Consider the following 27,210-nt stretch of genomic DNA (forward strand, 5'->3'; position numbering starts at 1 on the left):
GGTCTCTGCCTCAACCACTCACTCCCTTTTGCTCAGCATTAAGACATTGCTCCTAACATCTCTCCTCACCCTCTTCGTGTTTTCATTGTCTCTGACACGCCAACCAAAGGAAGTACAGTAGTCTTTCCTTATTCACCTGGAGATACTCATTGAATTTGTGAAGGAAGTGCATCAGGGAGGGTGCTGAGCACCTCGAGTCTCGTTGCCGAGAGCATGCAGAAAGCAAGCGTAGGCAGTGGAAGGAACGTGCGGCAAACCAGACTCCCCACCATCCTTTCCTCAACGACTGTCTGTCCCACCTGTGACAGAGACTGTAATTCCCTTATTGGACTGTGCAGTCACCTAAGAACTCACTTTTAGTGTGGAAGCAAGTCTTCCTCGATTCCGAGGGACTGCCTATGATGATGGGTTTTCTTGGGATATCCTTGGCTTCCATTAAATTCCAGATGATGCAATTTCCACAGTATACTCGTCTTACCTGTGCTGCCATACTAATTGTTCACTCGTTAATTACTTCTTACTTGATCAACCAAATTCTGGTTCACAGCTGAACTACCATTTGAAAATGAATTGGCTCTAAATTAATCTCACTCTGGTGCTCTCACAACCCAACCCCGACCCATTTCTCCAGAAGTGCCACTGCAGTACCAGAAGAGGCAGCATCAAGACTTCCACTGAAGGCCTTAGCAGAGACCAAGGCCTTTAGCTAGGCCCAAGTTATAGGGAGAGGAGGGCTCTCCCTCATCTAAAGAATCATTACTGGTTTCCTCCCAAGTCTGAAGACATCAGCCCTATAACTGCTGGGTTCAGCTAATGATTCAACGCTTTTATAGTCTGTATTACCCAGGACCACTCACATGGGTGCAGTCAGCGATTGGGGTTATAAAATCATTCCACTGCAGCCAGGGTTTTCTCAAATCCTAGATAAACAACTTTTGGAAACAATTGGCCCAAGTGTCCCAGTTTGTAGGCCTGTCTGACTGACATGGCAGTTTGTGTTTCAGAAGCACTATTCCAGCAGCTGACTTTGACATATGAAAATCTTGTGGGATGAAATTAGCCTTTGGCAGTAGCACAAAATGAGCAATAATGAATCGACAGCCTTTACACCCTGCCTGGTTTTCTTTAACATTGTCTTCAATGCCAAAGAAAAGTGGCAGGTGTAAAATGGACTGCCTATTCGCTATTGTTTGTTTTGCGTTACCACTGAAGACCAGTTTCATCCCCTTTGTGTCTAATCATAAGATCTGCGGACACGCAATCATTTTTTCCATGACTGATTGGCTTCTTATAACAATCTTTCCTCAGAAAGTAATAGTCAATTATGCACTAACAATACCCTTCACATTTTAATAGAAAAACGTATTTTCATATTCAACATTAATAAATGTTCTTGTGCACCACAGCTATAAACTAGCTTGCAACGGCAATGGTATTATAGAATTCCACTTTTCTTATGTGCATTTCAACAGTTGTTGTACTGCCCCGATGGTACTTTATTTTATAATTATTGGAAATAAATCAAAGGGAACTATTTCTAATGAATTTAATCTGATTTAAGAATGACTGGAAACAGATGACAGAATCTTAATTTTAAATAATGAATGGGCTGTAGATAACAGAGTTTTGTTTCTCCAATTCTCTTGGCAGTATGCAACTTAAGCTGATTGTTCTGTGCTACTGCCATTTAAGTGAAATCTCTAAAGTAAATGTAGCCTGTTCCTGTGAAATCAGCTGTAAAAGTTTTTTGAGATTGAAAATCACACCAGAATGTGGGTTGGCCATTTCAGTCACATTGAATTAAAATGTGATAACTCATTTATATTATAGACTCACTGCTTTGTGTCAACCATGCTGGACTATACAGATTGACATTGTGAAAGGACTGTGCCAGAATGTTGAAGTTGTCAATATGAGCTTGTGGCACCTTGCACATGTGCAATGTTGAAATGCAGTCTCTGGAGGCGAAATTGCCCCTTTCTATAGCCCTGTTAGCACCTCCAGGGACGCTAACTGGGTACAATGACGTTTTTGCCGAGGGGAGGGGGACGCTACCACCTCTCAGGAAATTGCCCCGAAGGTTTGGGAGGAGCTGCCCTGGCAGCGCCGCAGCCCGCGTTTAGCCGGCACGCAACCGGCAATGATGTCATCACCGTGTGCGCTGACCCCTCGCCGCCCAGCTCCAACCCCTCAATGCCCTGCGGGGGAAGTTGCCCCATGGGCCAAGAGGCTGATGGAGGCAGATGTCAAGGGTGCCAAGGATGTTCGTGGGTCGTGAAGCTGGCGGACATCCGCTCCCGGGGCGCTGTCTAAAGGATAGGCCTGCAGTGCCCCGGGCCGCCAGCTTTGTTGGTCGTCCGACTCTTGGGTCGGCCTGACCATGGCAGCCCTACCGTAGACCAGGCCACCATTGTGCAGCCCGGCACTCTGTTTTGAGTGCCGGGCCATTGGCCCGATCTCACGCATCCCTGGTGGCCCAGTGGTGGCCACCAAAGGGCCTGCTGAGTGCACAGCAGTCCTCCCCTTTAATGGGGCAGGGAGTGTCATTGTAGCATTGCGTTGGACTCAGTGCCGCACTACTGCCCTGGGAGCATCCCACAAAGGAAGTGGAGCACCGGAGACAGTGCTTTGTTTCCTTAGAGGGGCGTACGGCCCAATTCTGCGTCAGAGGCGGGACTTCTGGGCCGGGCGATAAAGGTTTCAGCCAGGGAGGTTACCGCCTCCAATCGGGGCGCGGGACAATTTTGCCCCCTCTAACTGCTTCACAGTATAAACTGGGTTAATTTGGAATGCAAGGAATGGAACTATGTTACATAGCTCAAGAAGTTCTGCAATATAAATGGTGTATTAGTGATCCACTGCGCATTCGAATATGGATCAGCTTTGTTAAACTGCCACACGTGGCTCAGCTGGCCAGTGTACAGTCACTAGATTTGAAACAGCTTTCACTGCTGTCTGCCAGCTCAATGTAACAGTGTCTTTTTTTTGCTGGAGCAACTGATTTTTTTATGTATTTTATTTTTCCTTCTCCTTTTGTAGCACAGGGTAAAGTTCCTCTGTACACCAACAATGTGTTTTGGCTTGATCCAATCTCTGAAGACCATGCCAATGGACTATTTTCCCTTTATCCACCAAAGTTGTTCTGTGGCCTTTCTGAATTACATTGTCATATTTGTGCAGTAATAACATAGCAGATGGTTTCATCTTCTTGCTGTTTAACTTTAGTCTGTTGAGTAAGCATTTTTTACTGTATATTCAAATGAGCTTACAAGAAGTCTGACTAAAGATTAATTCAACCCAAAGGATAGGGAAAGGAATCTCATACCATGTCTGTACTTTATTGTGCTGGTGGTCGTCTCAACAATGGCAGCACAGCAATAAAAAGTGACTAAGGCAATGTCGGTCTTTGCAGTAGGCCCAGGTACACTGGGACCTGGATTGAATCTTCCCAAATGAATTTCACAATAGGACTTTTACAGACAAATGAGATTTCCATCACATCATTTTAACTGGATTCAAAACCAGGTCACGATGGTGAAAGTTCTTTGTCTAGCTCACTACCTCACCCAGTCTCCCAAATCTCTCCTTTCCTCCTCTTAAACTTATGACACTACCCCAAGTAGGGCTGCAAACCTAAACCCAGGATTCCAATGAATACTGCCTGATTAACCAGTCGGCCAGGAAACTTAAGCCCAGATTTTCTGATGAATATCTTAAAAAGGCAGGCATATTTAAATGAGATGGTAATGACACACTGATGCCATAAATCCCATTTCCAGTCCAGAGCATTATAGATGGCACCCACATGGTATGGCCACATCACCTCTTGTGCAAGGGCATTGCAAGGAGCGTGCATGCTGTTTCTACCAGCAGACTAATTCAGGGCATAACTTTGATTAATTGTTTCAGTGCAAGCTACTAGTTAGCCCCACTAGGGGCCCAAGTTTCGGGCCGCGCCTAGAACGGCGCAGCCCGGACCTGGACGCCCATTTTTCGCGCCAGAAAGTGCGCCTAAAAAAAAGTACAGATTCTCCGGCTCCCTGCAGATCCTCTGGAGTCGGGCGCGGCGCAGCACAAGCTGTAGGGGGCGGAGCTAGGTCCTTGCGCTGAAAACAGTGCCGGGACCTTTGCACATGCGTGCTACAGTGGGCGCGCATGTGCAGTAGCTCCAGGCGCCCAATACTGTGTGGGAGGGGCCCGAAGCACGCCGCCCCTAGCCCTGGCCAAATGGCCTCACTGAGGCTGCGTGCATAAGGCTGCCTCCCACGCCCAGCTCCTGCTTCCTCCCGACCCAACTCGACTCCCGCTTCCCCCCCCACCCCGCCCCCGGACTGGACCTGACACCGACCCGACTCCCGCTTTCCCCCCCGCCCCCCCCCCGCCCCCGGACTGGACCCGACCTGACCCCCCGGACTGGACCAGACCCACGCTTCCCCCCCCACCCCACCCGACCCGAACCGGACCGACCTCCCTCCGCCCCCCTGACCCGACCCGCGCTCCCGACCCTCCCCCCCCCCCCACCCGGACCCGACCCGACCCAACCTGACTTCCCTCCCCCTGCCCCCAACACGAACCGACCCGACCTCCCTCTGCCCCCGCTCCCCCGACCCAAACCAAACCGACCCGACCCGACCCGCGCTCCCTCCCTCCCCGAACCAACCCGACCTCCCTCCTCCCCCCCCCCAACCTGATGACCAGTGCTCCCGACCGCCCCCCCGCCACCACCCCCCCCCCGGATCGGACTTGACCCGACCTCCCTCCGCCCCCCCCGACCCGACCCGCGCTCCCGACCCCGGACCCCGGACCCGACCCGACCCAACGCCACCTACCTGTAAATCTCGTGCTGGGGACGGGCCCTGCTCGAAGTCTTGGGCCCGGCTGGACCCTGCTCGAAGTCTTGGGCCCGGTCGGGCCCGGCCCGTTCAGCCTCCCCCCCGCTTCTCCTTCCCCCCCCCCGCCCCTCTCCTTTCCCCCCTCTCCTTTCTCCCCCCTCTCCTTCTCCCCTCCTCTCCTCCCCCCCTCTCCTTTCTCCCCCCATCTCCTTTTCCCCCCATCTCCTTTCCACCCTCTCCTTTCCCCCCTTCTCCTTTGCCCCCCCTTCTCCTTTGCCCCCCCTTCTCCTTTCCCCCCCTTCTCCTTTTCACCCCCTTCTCCTTTTCACCACCTTCTCCTTCTCCCCCCTTCTCTTTCCCCTTCTCCTCCCCCCTTCCCCTTCTCCTCCCCCTTCCCCTTCTCCTCCCCCTTTCCCATTCTCCTCCCCACCTTCCCTCCCCCTTCCCTCCCTCCCCTCCCCCCCCTCTCTCCCTCTACCCCCCTCCTCCCCCTCCCCTCGCTGTCAGAAACACAGACACTGACAGACAGAGAGTGAGAGACACACACAGACAGACAGAGAGATAGAGACACTGACAGAGACACACTGGGTGGGGGGGGCATCCCAGCACGCTATTGGCGGGCTCCCGGTGCTGCAGTCGGTAAGTAGAAAATGTTTTATTGATTTAAAAAAAATATAGATTTCTTATTAATTTTTTTTGATTGATTTATTGTTTGATTTATTGATGTATTTATCATTTATTATTGATGATGGCTCTTTATTTGTAAAACTGAAGTGTTTAATGTTTGTAAACTTCCCTTTAACCCCCCCCCCCCCACCCCACCATTCCCTACGCCTGATTTGTAACCTACGCCTGATTTTCTAAAGTGTAGACAAGGTTTTTTCGAGTGTACAACAATCTTCACTTACTCCATTCTAAGTTAGTTTGGAGTAAGTTTTCACTGCCGAAACTTTGAAAACAGGTGTAAGTGGCCGGACATGCCCCCTTTTGAAAAAAAAATTCTGTTCCAAAGTGAAACTGTTCTAACTGACTAGAACTGGAGCAAACTAAATGCCGAGAATTTGAATTTCTAAGATACTCCGTTCTACACCAGTTGCTCCAAAAAATCAGGAGCAACTGAGGCTGAAACTTGGGCCCTAGAAGTGTGCCATGTGCTTTTAGGCAACAAAAGAATTTTGAGAAAAGGGGAAAAGGTTATCTGTAAGTTTTTTATGTTACGTCACAGAGGCTGCAGCAGATTACCATTTGCATTCACGCCATGCCTTCTTTGCCCAATAATAATGTTGCCTCTTGCCATTGAAGGTAACACTTTGAAGTATAGGAGGCATCAGATCGATTCCTAAGGGTTTGAATTTCACTAATTAGGGGAAATCATCTTCAGAAGCTTCATTAACACAATTAATGTTAATGACGGGAAAATACCCCATCGAACAAGGCTCCATGCCAGGACCTGCCCTGGAATTTAGTTATTTTTTTGTCAGTCCTAGTTAATGTTTTCTGCTTTTCAGTTACTTTGCTTAAAATGAATTATGTCAAGTCCATGGTTGTGCAAGTGTATCTCAGCAGATGATTTTATCTTCTTACTGTTAAACTTTAGCCTGTAACATAATGAATTTCCATTATTTTCTCTGACTAAATATTAATTCAACTCAAACAATAGGGAACAGAATCTTATAATAAGTCTATACCTGAACTGCGCTAGTCATAGTGCCGACAATGACAACAAAGCATTAATGTGAATAAGGCAGCACTGTTGTCTAAAGAGGTTCTGCACAATAGAATAGGCAGTTTCCATAGGGTTCTAGAGAGGAAGCAATGGTCTCAACAGTAATCAAAATTCCATTTGTAAGTGGCTCTGACCATGTTTCCTGGTTACTGGAAGTCTGAATGGCTCAGCCTGCTTGTACCAGCCCGTGGAGCAGTTTTACATTAGCTGACGTCTAGTGATCACCTTTGAGAATGGTACAGTAGGCAGCTATATAGTTGTGGATTGGGAATTATAAACAACTGTGCATGAGTAAGTTTGCACAAATGCAACTGTCTTTCAACATTATGGATGTTGAGCATATCTCTGTAACCAAAACTGGTCAAGATGCAATCTGACCAGGACAATGTACAATTTTAGCACAACATCCTACGATTTATATTCTATTGATTTAGCAATGTTGTTCAGCTTTCAAATTCTCTTGTTGACTGTTGCTCCACAGGAACAAGACATAGCGTTACCCAGCCCCTACAAGCCTATCATTTTCTTTCAACTTCACCCTTAGCTGATAAGTGTTCTTTGACGAGATGACAGAAATGGTTGATGGGGGAAATGTAGTGGATGTGGTGTACATGAACTTTCAGAAAGTCTTTGACATGGTGCCACATACACGACTATTGGGTAGGATTCAGGGGTATGAAATTAGGGGAGATATTTAAAACTGATTAGAAGGGAGGAAAGAGAGAGTAGGAGTTCAGGGCAGTTTCTCAGGCCTCAAATTTGGCCGAGCTGGTTTTTCAGCGCACTTACCGGAGTTGCGCTGAAAATTTTGTTGCCACTTTGGCCGCTGTCCGGCCTCTTCACTGCAGTCGCGCAGCGTGGCCAGTCGAGTTGGGGGTGGTACCAGCATTCTGTGCCGAAAACTGCCAGGACATCTGCACATGCGCAGTGGAGTCCGCTGGTGATATCCGCACATGAGCAGTAGCGCTGAGAGTCTGCAACAACAGTAGGTCTCTCTCAGTTTCACAGCGTGGCAATGGGCTCCTTCAGGTAAAGTTCTCTGCATTTATTCTGCCTCCTTTGTTGGGCTAGGGGCGGGCAGAGAAGAGTTATGAGGTTGATCTTTAGTGTCAGGGGTCTGAGTTGTGAGGAAACACTTGAGGCTCTTCAACTTGGTGGTGACCTTAGCGAGATATACAAGATTATAAATAATAGAAAATGTAAATCCAGAATATCACTTTAAAATAAATTGGAAATATAAGACGAGGGGACACGGGTTCAAACTGGTAAAAGATAACATTTTGGCTGCTATCAAAGTTCTTCACACAGTGCGTGATCAACACTTAGAATTGGACTCCCAGGCATAGTGGTGGAGGTGAAAAGTCTGGGTGGCAAACAGGAGCACTATCAGCTCTCCTGCCCGCCCCTAGCCCTGGCCGAGTGGCCACCCTGTGCGATCGGTCTCTTAGAAATCACTGGCAGGCAGGGGCACTAAGAGATTGATCACACCGGGAGGCCACTTGGCCAGGGCTAGGAGCGGGCAGGAAAACTGATAGAAATCACCGGCAGGCAGGAGTACTCTCAGTTCTCCTGCCCTGGCCGAGAGGCCTCCCGCACCAGCCAGCCTGCTGCCTTCCCGAGCCGAGTTTGAAGTTGAAGATTTACTTAAATTTTTTATTTCTTATTGAATTCTTATTACTTTTTGTTTGCATGGTTTGGTGGTTTGTAAGGCTTGGTGGTTTAGGTGCAGGCAGGCCCTCGCCCCTTCCCGCCCCTATCCCAGGCAGAATGCCTCTGATGTACCTACCTGTGCCAATTTCATGAACACTCTGCAAAGGTTTTCTGAAGTGGCTACATACGCTGGCCTAAGTAGAAATGGAGTAACTATTAGCTGGCCAAAGTTGCCTAAATGGGCAGGACTAGCGTAGGTGGCTGGTAACGCCCCCTTTTGAGAAAAAAAATAACCTAAAAAAATCGTAACTAACTCAGTTACGCTGGTGCAAAATGATTGGGGAAAATGGGGATTTTTAATTACGCCAGAAAAACCAAGTTACTCCAAATAAAACGGAGCAACTCCTGGCCAAAATTGAGACCTATGAGTGATTGGAAGTGGGTAGCAGTATCCCACAGGGTTCTGTTCTGGGACTTGATTCTATTCACTCTGTATATCAGTGATTTAGATATAGGGTTAGTGCAAACTCCGACTAATTATTTGTCCGATATGGATCTTGCACAGGCGCAGGACCCTTCTTTGCCTCTTTAAATTGGGCCGCACTTTTTTGCATGGAGGGTTGAGGCTGCGGAATGCACTCAGAGTTAGTGATTGACAGAGGCCAGATCATCATTTAAGAATAGATTAGATAGGTGGTTGAAGAATAAGAGAGTAAAGGGAGATGGGAACAGGGCATTTATGTGGGATTAGAATTACTGCTCGCGTGGAGAAAGACATCAACATGGACTGGTTGGGCCGAATGACTGGTTTCCATGTTGTTTGTCATTTTTCTATAACATTCATAAAATATATCACTCATTTTTTCCATCCAGTGGGCCCTCATACATGTTAGATTTTTATCTGACACTTCTTCCCACTTGCAGGTTTCATTTAGTTCATTTTGTAGTTCTGTAGCTGACTTTTCAGACTTGATAACCCCTTTACCCTCTTTAGTTATCATCACCAGACTTTAAAACAAATAAAAAGGAGGAAAATTGCAGGGTTTGGTTACATAATACTTCCTTGAATTGGATGCGTGGAATTCCAAGACTAGCACTCACTTATATTAAAAGGGAAAATATTGCACTTTTTGTTTATAATGCAAATTTAGGTGAGCATATTTGTTTTTGTTCTGTGAGAACAGAGTAAAGAAGACATTTATATCGTAGTGTTGGACAAAGATGAAGGTGCTGGACTGGGTTTCAGTGTCGCAGGAGGGGTGGACCAGGAACATAAATCTGTAACTGTAAGTATCATCTGGAGAAACCATTTGTTTTTAATGCAACATGTTAGTTTAATTTGATCAATTCTTAGTTCTTGCTTCACAATGATGAGAGGTTTCTGTTAACACTACCTATTGCAATGGAAATGTCAACTGGCGCCATCTAGAGGGATACAAATACATTGCTGTGAAAGTAACATGGGATGGAAGTAGTGGAAGGGCAGTAACTTCACTGTCAGTTGATAATTAAAAAAATGAATGGGAAATATTGACAAACAAATGTGACCAAAAATTGTGACAGCAGGAAGTAAGATTGTGGACAGAAATCTTGCTCGTTTACAGTCGGATGTTAAATTTTTCAGTAGTTGGCAAGGGGGGCGGTTTACAAGATCTCAAAAGATGTTCAGTAGAGGGTAGGCATGAGGTGGGGTTCCACTCACCATACCTCTACTTAGGAGGTCTGAGTTCCTACTTTCCCCAAGTAGAGAGTCGGTGAGGTTTAGGGAGGGAATTCCAGAACGTCAGGTTGCGCTATCACTTGAACGGCAGAAATTCATCCTGTGGTGTTCAGGGTAGGAGGAAAGGTGTGAAGACTACCAACCCTCCAGAATTATCCTGGAGTCTCCAGGAATTAAAGAGTGATCTCCTGGACTCTGCTGTGTACAACCCAGGAGAAAAATCATAGGGGTATTAAAAGAAAATGTGTTGTTCTCATTTTCTTATGTATTAATTCCAAAATAGTGGAGATGGTTAAAAAACGGCAGTTTGACTGAGTGAGATGGTTGGCGGTGGGAGGTCATGTGATAAAACCTCTACGAATATGTCCACACAGAGGTGGCAACCATACCAGTAGCGGGTGTAGAGTAAACTGGGTGCAACACCAGGAGTTATTTTAAGTAGGAAAGAGGCAAAGGGCTTACCACATGACTGAATGGAAAAGAAGTGGGACCAGAGACTTGTCAAAATACTCTCATCTGGCATTGTACCTCCCAGCCCCTCTTCTGGAAAAAAAATATCTGCCTATACCCTACTCCTCTCCGAGAGTCAACTTTCTGTCCCATTCCAGCTGTTTGTTCCCCACCAAAATATTTCTAATTTTCATTCTTTGTTGTCCATCGCCTATTTGCTTTGTAAAGGTGGTGGTGAGCCTTCAGGGTCAAAATTCACTAGAGAGGGTGCAGAGGAGATTTACTAGGATGCTGCCTGAAATGGAGAATCTTAGTTATGAGGACAAATTGGATACACTGGGTTTGTTCTCATTAGAACAGAGGAGGTTGAGAGGAGACCTCATTGAGATGTAAAAAATATTGAGGGGCCTGGACATAGTGGATAGGAAGGGTCTATTTCCATTGGTGGAGGGGCCTATTATGAGGGGGCATAGTTTTAAGGTGGTTAGTGGAAAGTTTAAAGGGGATTTGAGGGGAGGTTTCTTTACGCAGAGGGTTGTGGGGATCTGGAACTTGCTGCCTGGAAGAGTGGTGGATGCAGAAACCCTCACCATTTTTAAGAGATGGTTGGATGGGCACTTAAAGTGCCATAACCTGCAGGGTTACGGATCTAGAGCTGGTAATTGGGATTAGACTGGATGAACTTTTGTTGGACGGCACAGATATAATGGTAAGTACTGCAGGGAATAGAATACGGCCAGGGTGATCTCCTGGACTAGTTTCGATCGCCTGGATGGGTCGGAGAGGAATTTTCCAAGATTTTTTCTCCCTAAATTGGCCTGGGTTTTTCTCTGTTTTTTGCCTCTCCCAGGAGATCACATGGCCCCGGTTGGGGTGGAGTGTAGAATGTTTCAGTATAAGGGGTGTCGCAACTATGTGAGGCGGACAGGTTGGGCTGGGTGCTCTTTACCTTTCCGTCATTGTTCATAGGTTTATTTGTAACCTTAAGGGCTGCTGACCAAGGGCCACTGACCAAGGGCCGTGTGGCTCTTTGTCGGCCGGCGCGGACACGATGAGCCGAAATGGCCTCCTTCTGCACTGTAAATTTCTATGTTTCTAACCCGCTGAAATCATTGAGCTCCTCTAATTCTGGGCTCTTGCGTATCCTCGATTTTCATCACTCCAACATTGGTGACCGTGCCTTCAACTGCCTAAGCGCTAAGCTGTGGAATTCCCTTCCTAAACTCCCCTGCCTATCTCCTCCTTTAAGTTGCACGTTAAAACCTACCTCTTTGGCCAAGCTGTTGGTTACCTGCCTTAATATCTCTATGTGGCTCGATGTCATATGTTGTCTAATAATGCTCCTGTGATGCGCCTTGGAACATTTTACTACGTTGCTGCAGTGTGTTCCATCTACAAGATGCACTGCAGCAAATCACCAAGGCTTCTTCGGCAGCACTTCTCAAACCCGTGACCTCTACCACCTAGAAGGGCAAGGGCAGCAGGGGCATGTGAACACCATCATCTGCAAGTTCCCCAAGTTACGCACCACCCTAACTTGGAAACATATCGCTGTTCCTTCATCGTCGCTGGGTCAAAATCCTGGAACTCCCTCTCCAACAGCACTGTGGGAGTACCTTCAGCACAAGGACTGCAGCAGTTGAAGAAGGTGGCTCACTACAATCTCCTCAAGGGCAATTAGGAATGGCAATAAATGCTGGCCTTGCCAGTGACGCCCACATCCCAGGAACTAATTAAAAAAAGACACCTATTATCTGTAAAAAGTAGAAAATGTTAAACAAAGGAGAAAATTGGAAATAATCTCTATTTTGTAAAGAATAACACACAGCTTGTAGTGTGATCCAAGGCAGTGATGGATATAAAAATATACGAAAGCATTGGAAAACATCTTGATGATATTGCTAAACAATTTAATGTATAAGCCATTGGTTTGATATCAGCTCTATTGCTAGAAATGTTATACACCTACAGCACACTCTGAACTCTGTTATGCTAGAAATGTGATCCATTTCTCCACATATTTAAAAAAAAATGTTTTACAACTTACTGAGGGGACTGCTTTAGGAGATGCAGAACTAATCAAATCAGTGGATGAATGGTGCCTGTGGTGGGGGAAATCCCAGCTGAAAGATAAAATGTGAAGGGACAATTTAGACAAAGGGTCCAAAATAAAACAATCTACTGTCGGAAATGTTAATAGTAAAATAATTGGTATTTGAAAATGTTATTTAAATATGCTACAAATAAAGGGTATTTTACACTTTGTTTGATGTTACAACTGTTGTTCCCTTAAATCACAAATTTTTCCTTGCAGATTCACAGAGTATTTTTAAGAGGAGTAGCAGCTCAAGAAGGTACCATTCAGCGGGGGGATTACATCTTATCCATCAATGGAATTTCCATAATAGGCACAACACATGGAGATGCACTCAACGCACTTCACCAGGCCCGTTTACCTAAACAGGCCATCATTGTAATTAAAAAAGGAAAGGAAAGGGAAGAAGTTTCCTCCAAGCCAGATTTATCACTTCCTAAAGGAAACCATCTCCCAGCTGGAAGAGATGCTACGGCAGATGCAGCAGGAATAGGTAGGGGTCCATCACAATGGCAGGTATAAGTGACATTGTAATACAAATAATGCAAGTAACCACCTTTGACATAGAAACATAGAAACATAGAAAATAGAAGCAGTAGCAGGCCATTTGGCCTTTCGAGTCTGCACCCCCATTCAATATGATCATGGCTGATCCTCTATCTCAACACCATATTCCCACTTTTTCCCCATACCCCTTGATGCCTTTTATTTCTAGAAATCTATCTTCCTCTTAAATATATACAGTGACTTGGCCTCCACAGCCTTCTGTGGTAAAGAATTCCACAGGTTCACCACCCTCTGAGTGAAAACATTTCTCTTCATTTCGGTCCTAAATTTCTTACCCCGTATCTTGAGACTGTGACCCCTTGTTCTAGACTTCTCAGCCAAGGGAAACATCCTCCCCGCATCCAGTCTATCCAACCCGGTGAGAATTTTATACATTTCAATGCGATCCACTCTCATTCTTCTAAACTCCAGTGAATACAGGCCTAGTCGACCCAATCTCTCCTCATACGACAGTTCTGCCATCCCAGGAATCAGTCTGGTGAACCTTTGCTGCACTCCCTCTATGGCAAATATATCCTTTCTTAGGTAAAGAGACCAAAACTGCAGGTGCAGTCTCACCAAGGCTCTGTATAACTGTAGTTTGACAACAGTTGATGGTGTTCTTCAGCAGCTCCCCTGATGGCTGAATGGCTGAAGGCATATACCGAGTCATATAGATCAGGAAGGTCTCAGATTCCACTTGTATTCTGCACTGAGTTAGCTTATTACAGTCTTGACAGTAGTGAGGGGCTACAATTGGCATCAGTGTTCCAGATTGGAAAGGGGAGAAGTCAGCCATGGCTCCCATTCCTGGTCACTCCTGTCTTCAAGTCAGGTGAAGACAATATCAGGTTCCAATTTGGTGCACTCCAGGAATAACCTGGAAATGATCACTGCCGAGGCTCACCCATGAAGATGGTTGCTTGGGCAGAGTACTGGAGGATGGCCAGCATCTGTGGAACCAAATGGCAAGTGTTCCATTCACTACCACTGTCAACTTTGACCTTCATGTGTGCAAAAAAGTGGAGGATGACATTTTGATGAATTTCTCTTTAAGGTTATTTTTCTTCAATGGTACTTGTCACCTTAAATTCAACCACCATTACCATCACCAGTGACAGACCTGTAGCCACTAGCACTTTACTATGGTGTTCTTCAACTAATACCCTATTTATGTTGCATATCCACTTACCACTGGAAGCAATAATTTCAATTTAATCCAGTGCTTTATGTTCTGAATTTGCTTTTCTTCATGCACAATGTCTGCTCATGTGCAGTTGCTCAAAAGCTGCATTTACAACTTCACACATTTGACTACAGACCTTGCCCAACGTAAGGGGGGGAATTCTACAGGTCAGCAATGGAAGAATTGCTTTGCTGGCCTGTACAGGTGGGCAGAGACCTCACCCTGAAGCCACGTAATATAAATGGGGTATTAAAAATGATCTCTCCAGATACAAACTGTATGATGTACTGCTTGGGGTTTTTCACAGCTCAAATAAATACAGTATTCAAATTTCACACAGCCATTATTTACGCGTTACTGAAATCCTACTTACAACACTAGACAGGAATAAAATGAAGTGCCATGTTACCAGATTAAATTGCATTTATCTTGGTTATTACAGGCATGAATATGGACCTTGGAGGGGCCAGGACTGTAGAGCTGCTGAAGACCTCTGCTGGCCTTGGATTCAGTCTAGATGGTGGGAAGGCTTCAATCCATGGAGACAGACCCTTGTATATTAAACGAATATTTCAAGGTAAATACCTGCATTCCCACTAAGAATGCAGCATACAAACTAAGCTTTCCTTTGAGTGCGTTCAAAGCAAAAAGAGAATGGCTGTTAAGTGAAAAATTCTCAATTTTGATGAGATGCTGACACAGTATTAAACAGCTCTTCTTGCTAGCAACTCCTGTTACTACCAATTGCACATCTGAATCGGAGGTGCAAGCTGCCACCAGCAATGTTAATTTATGTTAATGGGTGTATAATCGCATGTCTTATTTTCTGAGTTCAATGTTGATGGCGATGATCCTTGCTCCTCTTCCCCCCCCCGCCCACCCTCCCAGCTCTGCACGTAGAAATCATAAGAACATAAGAATTAGGAACAGGAGTAGGCCATCTAGCCCCTCGAGTCTGCTCCGCCATGCAACAAGATCATGGCTGATCTGGCCGTGGACTCAGCTCCACTTATCCGCCTGCTCCCCATAACCCTTAATTCCCTTATTGGTTAAAAATCTATCTATCTGTGATTTGAATACATTTAATGAGCTAGCCTCAACTGCTTCCTTGGGCAGAGAATTCCACAGATTCACAACCCTCTGGGAGAAGAAATTTCTTCTCAACTCGGTTTTAAATTGGCTCCCCCTTATTTTGAGGCTGTGCCCTCTAGTTCTAGTCTCCCCGACCAGTAGAAGCAACCTCTCTGCCTCTATCTTGTCTATCCCTTTCATTATTTTAAATGTTTCTATAAGATCACCCCTCATCCTTCTGAACTCCAACGAGTAAAGTCTACTCAATCTATCATCATAAAGTAACCCCCTCATCTCCGGAATCAGCCTAGTGAATCATCTCTGTACCCCCTCCAAAGCGAGTATATCCTTCCTTAAGTAAGGTGACCAAAACTGCACGCAGTACTCCAGGTGCGGCCTCACCAATACCCTGCACAGTTGCAGCAGGACCTCCCTGCTTTTGTACTCCATCCCTCTCGCAATGAAGGCCAACATTCCATTCGCCTTCCTGATTACCTGCTGCACCTGCAAACTAACTTTTTGGGATTCATGCACAAGTACCCCCAGGTCCCTCTGCACCGCAGCATGTTGTAATTTCTCCCCATTCAAATAATATTCCCTTTTACTGTTTTTTTTTCCCAAGGTGGATGACCCACATTTTCCGACATTGTATTCCATCTGCCAAACCTTAGCCCATTCGCTTAACCTATCTAAATCTCTTTGCAGCCTCTCTGTGTCCTCTACACAACCTGCTTTCCCACTAATCCTTGTGTCATCTGCAAATTTTGTTACGCTACACTCTGTTCCCTCTTCCAGGTCATCTATGTATATTGTAAACAGTTGTGGTCCCAGCACCGATCCCTGTGACACACCACTAACCACCGATTTCCGACCCGAAAAGGACACATTTATCCCGACTCTCTGCTTTCTGTTAGCCAGCCAATTCTCGATCCATGCTAATACATTTCCTCTGACTCGGCGTACCTTTATCTTCTGCAGTAATCTTTTGTGTGCCGCCTTAATGCCTTTTGGAAATCTAAATACACCACATCCATCGGTACACCTCTATCCACAATGCTCGTTATATCCTCAAAGAATTCCAGTAAATTAGTTAAACATGAATTCCCCTTCATCAATCCATGTTGCATCTGCTTGATTGCACTATTCCTATCTAGATGTCCCGCTTTTTCTTCCTTAATGATAGCTTCAAGCATTTTCCCCACTACAGATGTTAAACTAACCGGCCTATAGTTACCTGCCTTTTGTCTACCCCCTTTTTTAAACAGAGGCGTTACATTAGCTGCTTTCCAAGCTCTGGTACCTCCCCAGAGTCCAGAGAATTTTGGTAGATTATAACGAATGCATCTGCTATAATTTCCGCCATCTCTTTTAATACCCTGGGATGCATTTCATCAGGACCAGGGGACTTGTCTACCTTGAGTCCCATTAGCCTGTCCAGCACTACCCCACTAGTGATAGTGATTATCTCAAGGTCCTCCCTTCCCACATTCCCGTGACCAGCAATTCTTGGCATGGTTTTTGTGTCTTCCACTGTGAAGACCGAAGCAAAATAATTGTTTAAGGTTTCAGCCATTTCCACATTTCCCATTATTAAATTGCCCTTCTCATCTTCTAAGGGACCAACATTTACTTTAGTCACTCTTTTCCGTTTTATATATTGGTAAAAGCTTTTACTATCTGTTTTTATGTTTTGCGCAAGTTTACTTTCGTAATCTATCTTTCCTTTCTTTATTGCTTTCTTAGTCATTCTTTGCTGTCGTTTAAAATTTTCCCAATCTTCTAGTTTCCCACTAACCTTGGTCACCTTATACGCATTTGTTTTTAATTTGATACTCTCCTTCATTTCCTTGGTTATCCACAGCTGGTTATCCCTTCTCTTACCGCCTTTTTCACTGGAATATATTTTTGTTGAGCACTATGAAAGAGCTCCTTAAAAGTCCTCCACTGTTCCTCAATTGTGCCACCATTTAGTCTTTGTTCCCAGTCTACTTTAGCCAACTCTGCCCTCATCCCACTGTAGTCCCCTTTGTTTAAGCATAGTACGCTCGTTTGAGACACTACTTCCTCACCCTCAATCTGTATTACAAATTCAACCATACTGTGATCACTCATTCCGAGAGGATCTTTTACTCGGAGATCGTTTATTATTCCTGTCTCATTACACAGGACCAGATCTAAGATAGTTTGCTCCCTTGTAGGTTCTGTAACATACTGTTCTAAGAAACAATCTCGTATGCATTCTATGAATTCCTCCTCAAGGCTATCCCGTGCGATTTGATTTGACCAATCGATATGTAGGTTAAAATCCCATATGATTACTGCCGTTCCTTTTTCACATGTCTCCATTATTCCCTTGATTATTGTCCGTCCCACCATGAAGTTATTATTTGGGGGCCTATAAACTACGCTCACCAGTGACTTTTTCCCCTTACTAACTCTAATCTCCACCCACAATGATTCAACATTTTGTTCATTAGAGCCAATATCGTCTCTCACAACTGCCCTGATATCATCCTTTATTAACAGAGCTACCCCACCTCCTTTCCCTTCTTGTCTATATTTCCGAATTGTCAGATACCCCTGTATGTTTAATTCCCAGTCTTGGCCACCAAATCATACCCATTTGTAATGATTTGTGTCGTCAACTCAATTACTTTATTTCGAATGCTGCGTGCGTTTAGGTAGAGTGTTTTAATGCTAGTTTTTAAACCATGATTTTCAGCTTTGACCTCTCCTGCAGCCCCTTTATATTCATACATATTGTCCCTTCCTATCACCTTGTGGTTTACACTTACCCCAGTGCTACTCTGCTCTGTTTTCTCCTGCCTTTTGCATTCTTTCTTGGGGTCCTGTTCATCTGAGCTCTCACCCACTCTAACTAGCTCAGAGCCCTCTCCTGGGTTCAGAATACTCCTCGCATTGAGGCACCGAGCTTTCAGGTTTGCCTTTTTATTACACTTTGACCCTTTAGAATTTTGATGTACAGTGGCCCTTTTTGTTTTTTGCCTTGGGTTTCTCTGCCCTCCACTTTTACTCATCTCCTTTCTGTCTTTTGCTTCTGTCTCCATTTTGTTTCCCTCTGTCTTCCTGCATTGGTTCCCATCCCCCTGCCATATTAGTTTAACTCCTCCCCAACAGCACAAGCAAACACTCCCCCTAGGACATTGGTTCTAGTCCTGCCTCGGTGCAGACCGTCCGGTTTGTACCGGTCCCACCTCCCCCAGAACCGGTTCCAATGCCCCAGGAATTTGAATCCCTCCCTGCTGCACCACTGCTCAAGCCACGTACTCATCTGAGCTATCCTGCGATTCCTACTCTGACTAGCTCGTGGCACTGGTAGCAATCCCGAGATTACTACTTTTGAAGTCCTACTTTTAAATTTAGCTCCCAGCTCCTTAAATTCGTCTCGAAGGACCTCATCCCTTTTTTTACCTATATCGTTGGTACCAATGTGCACCATGACAACTGGCTGTTCACCCTCCCTTTTCAGAATGCCATGCACCCGCTCCGAGACATCCTTGACCCTTGCACCAGGAAGGCAACATACCATCCTGGAGTCTCGGTTGCGGCCGCAGAAATGCCTATTTATTACCCTTACAATTGAATCCCCTATCACTATCGCTCTCCCACTTTTTTTCCTGCCCTCCTGTGCAGCAGAGCCAGCCACGGTGCCATGAACTTGGCTGCTGCTGCCTTCCCCTGATGAGTCATCCCCCTCAACAGTACTCAAAGCGGTGTATCTGTTTTGCAGGGGGATCATCAGCTCGATGCCCACGATTTTCGGTTCATCAGTTCAATCGATGAATAATTGAAGGCAGCACACTTGCTGTTTCCCTTTATACACAGTCAGCAAGCTCAACTCCCTGCCAGCTATCTCAAAACCAGCCCTCATATATGATCATTATAATGTTTTTAATATTAAATTACTTAGACCCATTTAAGGTGCAGAATTCTAACATGTTATAATTTTTCTCAGTGTTTAAACCTCTCTCCTTCACTAAAATGTCGTCATCATCATCATCATCAAAGGCAGTCCCTCAAACAAGGATGACTTGCTTCCACACCAAAAGGGATGAGTTCACAGATATTCCAGTCCTGAACTCCAATTGAAAGGGTAGAAGATGCCTGTGCGTGGATTTTTTTTAAACGTGTGGTGGCCATTGCACATCAGTCACCACATGGGCTTGACAGAGCTCGACCTTTATCCAGCGGCAAGGGTGACAGGAGACTTGCTCTGCTGCACGAACCTAGTGCGCACATATATCGCAGTGTGGGCTGGCCCATGCTGCCCCTGGGCTCTCAGCTCTTCTGGCCCCCTTACACTCATTTGCCGCACCTCCGCCATGATCTCTCACCACTCCTCTGCCACAAACATTTGCCGCATCCCTGCCACGATCTCTCGCCCAGGTCCTCCTGACTTGTATTCCCAGGACAGCACCAATAAAACAATAAAAGGTCACACCATGCAGATTTTGTGAACAAAATATCATGGCTTTCAATTGTAAGTTACAAGCTTCGCTGAGGTATGATATACACTGTAACATTATGGTCTGGATTTTACAAACCTCGGCGGGTCTATGGCAGGCAACATTGATGGCAGGTCCAATCCCGCTGCTGTCTCCATCCCGGCCTCTGAAATGAATCTCCCCTGATTGGGCTTGTTAAGCCCGCCCAGCACGTTTGCCAGCCAATTAAAGTAAGCGGGCCTGGTGACGTCATTTGATGATGCGTCATCAGCTGGTTTCCTTAAAGGGACCATGGCCAACTTTCTTTTGACATTTGTGCTCTCAGTATTGTACAGCATTGAGGTGCTGCAAACACTGACAAGCACTGCACAGAGGTGCAGGGCTGCACCCAGGATCTCCCTTGACTCCCTCCATATGCTTATGGACGGAGTCACAGCACACAGGGAGGTTCTCGTCCCTTCCTATGGGCGGAAGAGATCTCCCTAGGAGATCAACACAGCCTGGTTGCACATTGCGGAGGAGGACACAAGCAGGGATGTTGTCAGGAGGACCTGGGTGCAGTGCCACAAACGTTTCAGTGATCTTAGTAGATCATGAAATGTTAGCGCAAAGCCTCACTCAACCTCATCCTGCTGTGTCTCTCATCACATCCCCATCACTCTGCCTTCCTTATCCTATTCCTGCACATCCTTACTCACACCAACATACCTTGCATCTCCACCATCCCTCTCTATCTACATGATCACATTCCCATCTCACTAGCCACCCCTCACACTCACCCTCATCCTAGTTCAACTAACAACACACAAGGGTAGGCACTTGGGTGTTTTACGCAATGTCCATGCAAAGTTTCTGCTAATGTATGGTCAAATATTGAAACCTTTATTTTCAACACTTTGCTTTCTTGGACAGATTTGTGTGCACCTTTGAAAATGGCTGAGTGAGTTGCAGTAAATGGTGAAAGATAAAAGTACCCGCCCCCTCGCAATAGTGATGAAAGGAATGGCTTGGGCATTATAGGGATGCTTTATGTTGTTGGTGTGGGGTTTTGCCAACCTGGAGCATCATGTGTCAGCCAGAGTATACAGCGTCAAGTGAAGTAAATCTGGCCATGGTGAGGCCATCGCTGGCCTTCTGGGCAGCAATGTGCTCGGGTGCTTTCCAGCATCAGTTGATTGCGGAGAAGATTGGTGTTGTTGTTGGTGATGCTGATGTGGCTGATTGTGGTGGGATTCTGAGGCCCAAGGTGAGAGTTTTAAGGGCACCCATGCTGATGGAATAGATGTCAGGTGAAGTAGAGATGACAGAATCAATATGTCAATGGTAGGAGAGGTAATGAGGTCAGACTAGATGGAGACTTGTTTAACACAGAAACATAGAAACATAGAAAATAGGTGCAGGAGTAGGCCATTCGGCCCTTTGAGCCTGCACCACCATTCAATAAGATCATGGCTGATCATCACCTCAGTACCCCTTTCCTGCTTTCTCTCCATACCCCTTGATCCCTTTAGCAGTAAGGGCCATATCTATCTCCCTCTTGAATATATCCAACGAACTGGCATCAACAACTCTCTGTGGTAGAGAATTCCACTGGTTAACAACTCTCTGAGTGAAGACGTTTCTCCTCATCTCAGTCCTAAATGGCTTACCCCTTATCCTTATACTGTGTCTCCTGGTTCTGGACTTCCCCAATATCGAGAACATTCTTCCTGCATCTAACCTATCCAGTCCCATCAGAATTTCATATGTTTCAATGAGATCCCCTTTCATCCTTCTAAAGTCCAGTGAATACAGGCCCAGTCGATCCAGTCTCTCCTCATATGTCAGTCCTGCCATCCTGGGAATCAGTATGGTAAACCTTCGCTGCACTCCCTCAATAGCAAGAACGTCCTTCCTCAGATTAGGAGACCAAAACTGAACACAATATTCTAGGTGAGGCCTCACTAAGGCCCTGTACAACTGCAGTAAGACCTCCCTGCTCCTATACTCAAATCCCCTAGCTATGAAGGCAAACAAATCATTTGCCTTCTTCACCGCCTGTTGTACCTGCATGCCAACTTTCAATGACTGATGTTGCACTTCCCCTTTTCCTAATCCGCCGCCATTCAGATAATATTCTGCCTTTGTGTTTTTGCCACCAAAATGGATAACCTCACATTTATCCACATTATACTGCATCTGCCATGCATTTGCCCACTCACCTAACCTGACTAAGTCACCCTGCAGCCTCTTAGCGTCCTCCTCACAGCTCACACCGCCACCCAGCTTAGTGTTATCTGCAAACTTGGAGATATTATACTCAATTCCTTCATCTAAACGACTTGCAACATTCTGAATCTGTAGTGGAAATGCAGTTTAGAGAAGCTAGTGGTTAATGGAATAATTCTCAATTAGCTGGGAGCCTTGACTTGACATTTGAAGCTGATTCAATGGCCTCCGACCTCCCACCTCAGCTTCACAGACCAGGTCTATTCACAGCGGGAAACCAGTGAGTGACCTGTCAAATTCAAAAAGTGGGGGGATAAAAAAGTTAAGTAGCTCTAAACAAGCCAATAATCATTTTAATTGCCTCCCCTGCTGCAGCGTGTTGGGTCTGCTCAGCGCTGACAGACCCGACATTTGGTAAATGCGCGTGGCAGCGGGTTCACAGCGGGGTCCTGACCCGCTAGGGAGAAAAAACGCTTCCTCCCCGCCCCCCACACACACAAAATCTAGCCCTGTGTGAGCACTGCACCCAGGTCCTCCTGACGACATCCCTGCTTGTGTCCTCCTCCGCAATGTGCAACCAGGCTGTGTTGAACTCCTAGGGAGATCTCATCCGCCCATGCAATAAATGTTGAATATATTGATGGGCAAGACATTGTGGCATTAATTCTTGGGTATCTAATTGGCACACATTACTGTTGGGTAGCTATACTTTGCCAGATTGCTGTCTTCTCCTGCATCTGTCTGCAGGTTCTGCGGGGAATGTGCAGTGTTGAGCCTGGCCATTACCTCCTGCCAGTTACAATTCATGGTTGTCTTGGGAAAGGAGCTCTGTAGTGCTAATTCGATTCGAGCAATTCACCTTATGCCCACCTCATGATGCAGAGCATTCATTTCACCAGCCATCAAACATGGAGTCATGAATTGGTCACTTTCCCACACATTGGGTTTACCTTTTATTTTGCTTGTCATTTCTTTGCCTTCCCAATACATCCTTTGCAAAGGCTGCTAACTGTTTTAAAGTAAATGTTATGCCTTTAGTACTTACATTTAAGTGATCACAACACTAAGTTTTCAGCAGTAGCCTTTTGGGTGCTGCATTTTTACAAAATTTTCTGTGCCACTTTCCCCCCCTTCCCCCCACCACCGTTCTACTGAAGCAGAGTTACATGGGCAGAGTTACATGGGCTGAGTTACATGGGCAGAGTTACATGGGCAGAGTTACATGGGCAGAGTTACATGGGCAGAGTTACATGGGCAGAGTCACATGGGCAGAGTTACATGGGCAGAGTTACATGGGCAGAGTTACATGGGCAGAGTTACATGGGCAGAGTTACATGGGCTGAGTTACATGGGCTGACCTTATAATTATTTAAATTAACTGACCTCCAGAAATGTCAGTCTTTAAATAAATTGTGCAATCCCAATCCCAGTACGCACTGCAATCCAGTTTCGCCGACTTGGCACCATGACTGGCATATCTATCCTAAATCTGAGCACCTGGTTGCAGACATCCCCTGTTAGTTCTGTAATATCATTACCATGTTATTAGGAGGGCAAGAATTGTGGTGGCATAACAGTATAGTCAGCGAAGTGTTTCAATGAACTCCAAGTCAAATGAGCATGGGTGCATATATCCAGAGCCTGCTCCTTACTAATGGGTACAAGTTGTGTATTGCCAGCCAGGACACTAGATGGAGCTACTCTCCATCCCATGGTAAAGACCTCGGGTTAGAAATTGCGTAGCGCCCCATTTGGGGTGATAACTTTTGCAGGATCACAGCTGTAGCACCGGGAGCTAGCAGATGCAAACTTCTGGTTTAGCGCTCCACTTCCCTCCTGGAAAACTAAATCAAGCGATACCACTTCCCTTGGAGCGCGAAACCATGCGAGAGGGGCGGTAGAAGCAGAGCGCTGCACAATGTCCAGTTCATTCCATTCCATTTATGGATACAGGAGCATAGTTGTTATGTTACTCCATTGGGTGGGCCACATTGTTCACATGCCTGACACAAGACTCCCAAAGCAAGCGCTTTACTCGGAACTCCTTCACAGCAAGCCAGCCTAAGGTGGGCAGAGGAAACATTTCAAGGACACCCTCAAAGCCTCCTTGATAAAATGCAACATCCCCACCGACACCTGGGAGTCCCTGGCCAAAGACTGCCCTCGGTGGAGGAGGTGCATCTGGGAGGGTGCTGAGCACCTCAAGTCTCGTCGCCGAGAGCATGCAGAAAACAGGTGCAGGCAGCCGAAGGAGCGTGCGGCAAACCAGTCCCACCCACCCTTTCCCTCAACGACTGTCTGTCCCACCTGTGACAGAGACTGTGGTTCCCATATTGGACTGTTCTGTCACCTCACTTTTAGAGTGGAAGCAAGTCTTCCTCGATTTCAAGGGACTGCCTTAGATGATGATGATGGTTATGTTACTGGACTAGAATTCCAGAGGCCAGGTCTAATGATCCAGAGACATGATTTCAAATCCCACCACGGCAGCTGGGGAATTTAAATTCAGTTAATAAATAAATCTGGAATAAAAAGCTAGTATTAGCAATGGTGACCATGAAACCAACAGATTGTCGTAAAAACATATCTGGTTCACTCATGTCCTTTAGGGAAGAAAATCTGATGCCTTACCCGATCTGGCCTATATGTGACTCCAGACCCACAGCAATGTGGTTGATTCTTAACTGCCCTCTGAAGTGGCCTAGCAAGTCACTCCGTTAAGGGCAATTAGGGATCGGCAATAAATGCTAGGCTTGCCAGTGACACCCACATCCCGTGAATGAATTTAAAAAAAATGTCAGCCCCGACCTGTTGAAGGTCCTGATCTCAGCCTTCAATGTTTCTAATCAGCGGGGCACTTCTGCCTTTTCTAGGTTTGTCACCGGATCTTCTTGAGCTGCACTGGCATCCTTGGCATTCTCCTCTTTTGTGCTGGTGGGCTCCCACTTGGCGGCGGGACTCCACCATTTATACAGCAACTTGCATTTATATAGAACCTTTAACGTAGTAAAACGTCCCAAGACACTTCACAAGAGTGATATCAAACAAAATTTGACACCGAGGCACATAAGGAGATATTAGGGCATACGACCAAAGCTTGGTCAAAGAGCATTTAAAAAGGAGGAGCGAGGTGAAGAGGTTTAGGACTGGAATTCCAGAGCTTAAGGCCTTGGCAGCTGGTCTCGGCTACCAATGCTGGAGCGATTAAAATAGGGAACGTTCAAGAGGCCAGAATATTTATATTTAAAAAGCCCAAACCCAGGAATATGCATACATAATGGTGGACAGAAGTCCACCCCAAAGAGAAATCCACCCTGACTTAATGTTTGGTTTCAATAACATTAATGTCAAGATGTCATCAGGAATGAGATTTATGATCAAAAAAAGAGAGTCTGATCACATGAAATTGTTTATTTTTAAAGAGCTAGATATATCAAAACAGATTTCATTCTTAAGTCAAAATCATTCAGATTCTTGGCAGATATGTGACAAGATTTACATTTCAATGTTCTCCTCGTCTTACTTGATCATATCATAGCACAGCACACAATTGCAAAATTGCCACTGTGTCACTTCCTGTAACATCATCACGATGAAAGTTTTGTGCCCCTGTTCTGGCTGCTCTGCCTCCGCAGCAAAAACGCCAAAGCCCTTTAAATATAAAACAGATTTTCACAGAAATGGGAGTAGGCCATTCAGCCCATCAAGCCTGTCACTAGCACGGATTTCCATGGCATTATTCACATTGTATTTTACCTGTTGTAACCTGCAGGTGGTGCTTCTGAGCAGTCTGGAATGATCAATGTTGGGGATGAATTGCTCGCCATCAATGGCAAGTTCCTGCATGGCCTCATGCATTACGATGCTTGGAACATCATCAAGTCTATCCCTGAAGGACCTGTCCAGTTACTGATTCGGAAAATTAAAACAGTTTAATGACTGAGGTTTTATTGGAGCATTGGAACATGACCGATAATATCACTATGCCAAAGCGATGTGGTAACCCAAGGACCTGTTGGCAGTTTTCTCAAATCCCATCAAAATTACCTCTACTAACTTCTTTCTTGAGAGTTGGAAACATACATGAGATGGGTTACAGCAGAACTGTGTATCTTCCAGAGTCAGAGGCCTTTTCATTGCAGCTAAATCTGCTTTATAAGTGTTATAAGAAAAGGTTAGTGCAGAGCCTTTTCAGATTCTGTCATTGTATTCCAGAGCAGACAATGGAGTTCAAATAATACAATACCAAGGACAAACTTGTATTTCTTTGGTCAGCTCAGCACTAACGTGTACACAAACCCGTTGCCATGCTTAAGAATCTCCAAATCAAGCTACAGAGAAATCCATTGCCTGAAATCAAGGGCACACTTGGTCTCTGTAGAGATTCACCCAACTCCATAGAGCTTAGCTGTAGAATCACAAGAGCCCAAAGCTTAGGGGCCCCCAAATTGTGCTGCTGGAGTTTAACTAGCTGAAACTGTGCAGTTTACTAACAGAGCGCTGGGACACTTTCTGTTGTTTGTCCAACCAGAATCATCCCATCAGTTAGGGTAATTAGGGATGGGCAATACAGCAAGCCTTGCCAGTGACGCCTATATCCCGTGAACGAATAATTTTTGTTTAAAATTGATATATAGAGTTACCTAGAGCTAAGAAGGCAGAATTACAACCTGTGTGACAGGTCTATCATTTCCAGATCCCATTAATGAGCCAGGCTGGCTGGTCAATCACCAACAGTATCCTGGAATACTGCAAAGCTGCTGAGCTCATGTATCAGAGTACCGAATCTGCCACAGACAGTTGAATTTGTTCCAATCTTGCATTGTTATGCATATTACTATTCAGGCCTCTCAACCCCGAAGAGATTCTGCTTCCTTCCCCGCACCCAAAGGACAATAGTCACTAGCTGGTTATTAAACATCAGACAAGTGCAAGTTTGAGACTTTGTTACGTAGGCAGATACCAGGAACTGCTAAGGAGCGACAATGCATGACAATGTTGACCAAAGCATGGGCATACACCATACCCCATCGGACTTTGGTTCCACAGGTTGGAGATGTGAAGCTTACAGGAGCTGCTCGTCTCTCTGCGACCCTTCTTCCTCAATCATTTTAGGTACTGAACCTTGGATATATAAGCACATGTTCTTCTGTTCATCCTCCAGGAAAGGCAACACCTTTCAGCAGCAGTCATTCCAAGTCTCAGGGTTTACTCATTAGCTTCTCTCCATGTAAAGAAAGCATAATGCATTGGTAGTAAT

The 27,210-nt window shown here is 45.6% G+C and overlaps 1 protein-coding gene across 1 annotated transcript in view; it reads left to right on the plus strand.

Annotated features, from left to right (window-relative positions):
* Positions 1-25,966, plus strand: part of pdzd2 (PDZ domain containing 2) — a 444,706-nt gene extending 418,740 nt beyond the window's left edge. Inside the window, exons 21-24 of the mRNA XM_070868346.1 lie at positions 9,393-9,494; positions 12,693-12,966; positions 14,648-14,782; positions 25,723-25,966. Of these exons, the coding sequence (XP_070724447.1) occupies positions 9,393-9,494; positions 12,693-12,966; positions 14,648-14,782; positions 25,723-25,886 (675 nt within the window). The 3' untranslated portion in view covers positions 25,887-25,966. The remainder of the gene's footprint in view (positions 1-9,392; positions 9,495-12,692; positions 12,967-14,647; positions 14,783-25,722) is intronic.
* Positions 25,967-27,210: the final 1,244 nt, after the last annotated feature.

Source organism: Pristiophorus japonicus, chromosome 2 (genome assembly GCF_044704955.1).
Source record: "Pristiophorus japonicus isolate sPriJap1 chromosome 2, sPriJap1.hap1, whole genome shotgun sequence".
Classification (NCBI taxonomy): domain Eukaryota; kingdom Metazoa; phylum Chordata; class Chondrichthyes; family Pristiophoridae; genus Pristiophorus; species Pristiophorus japonicus.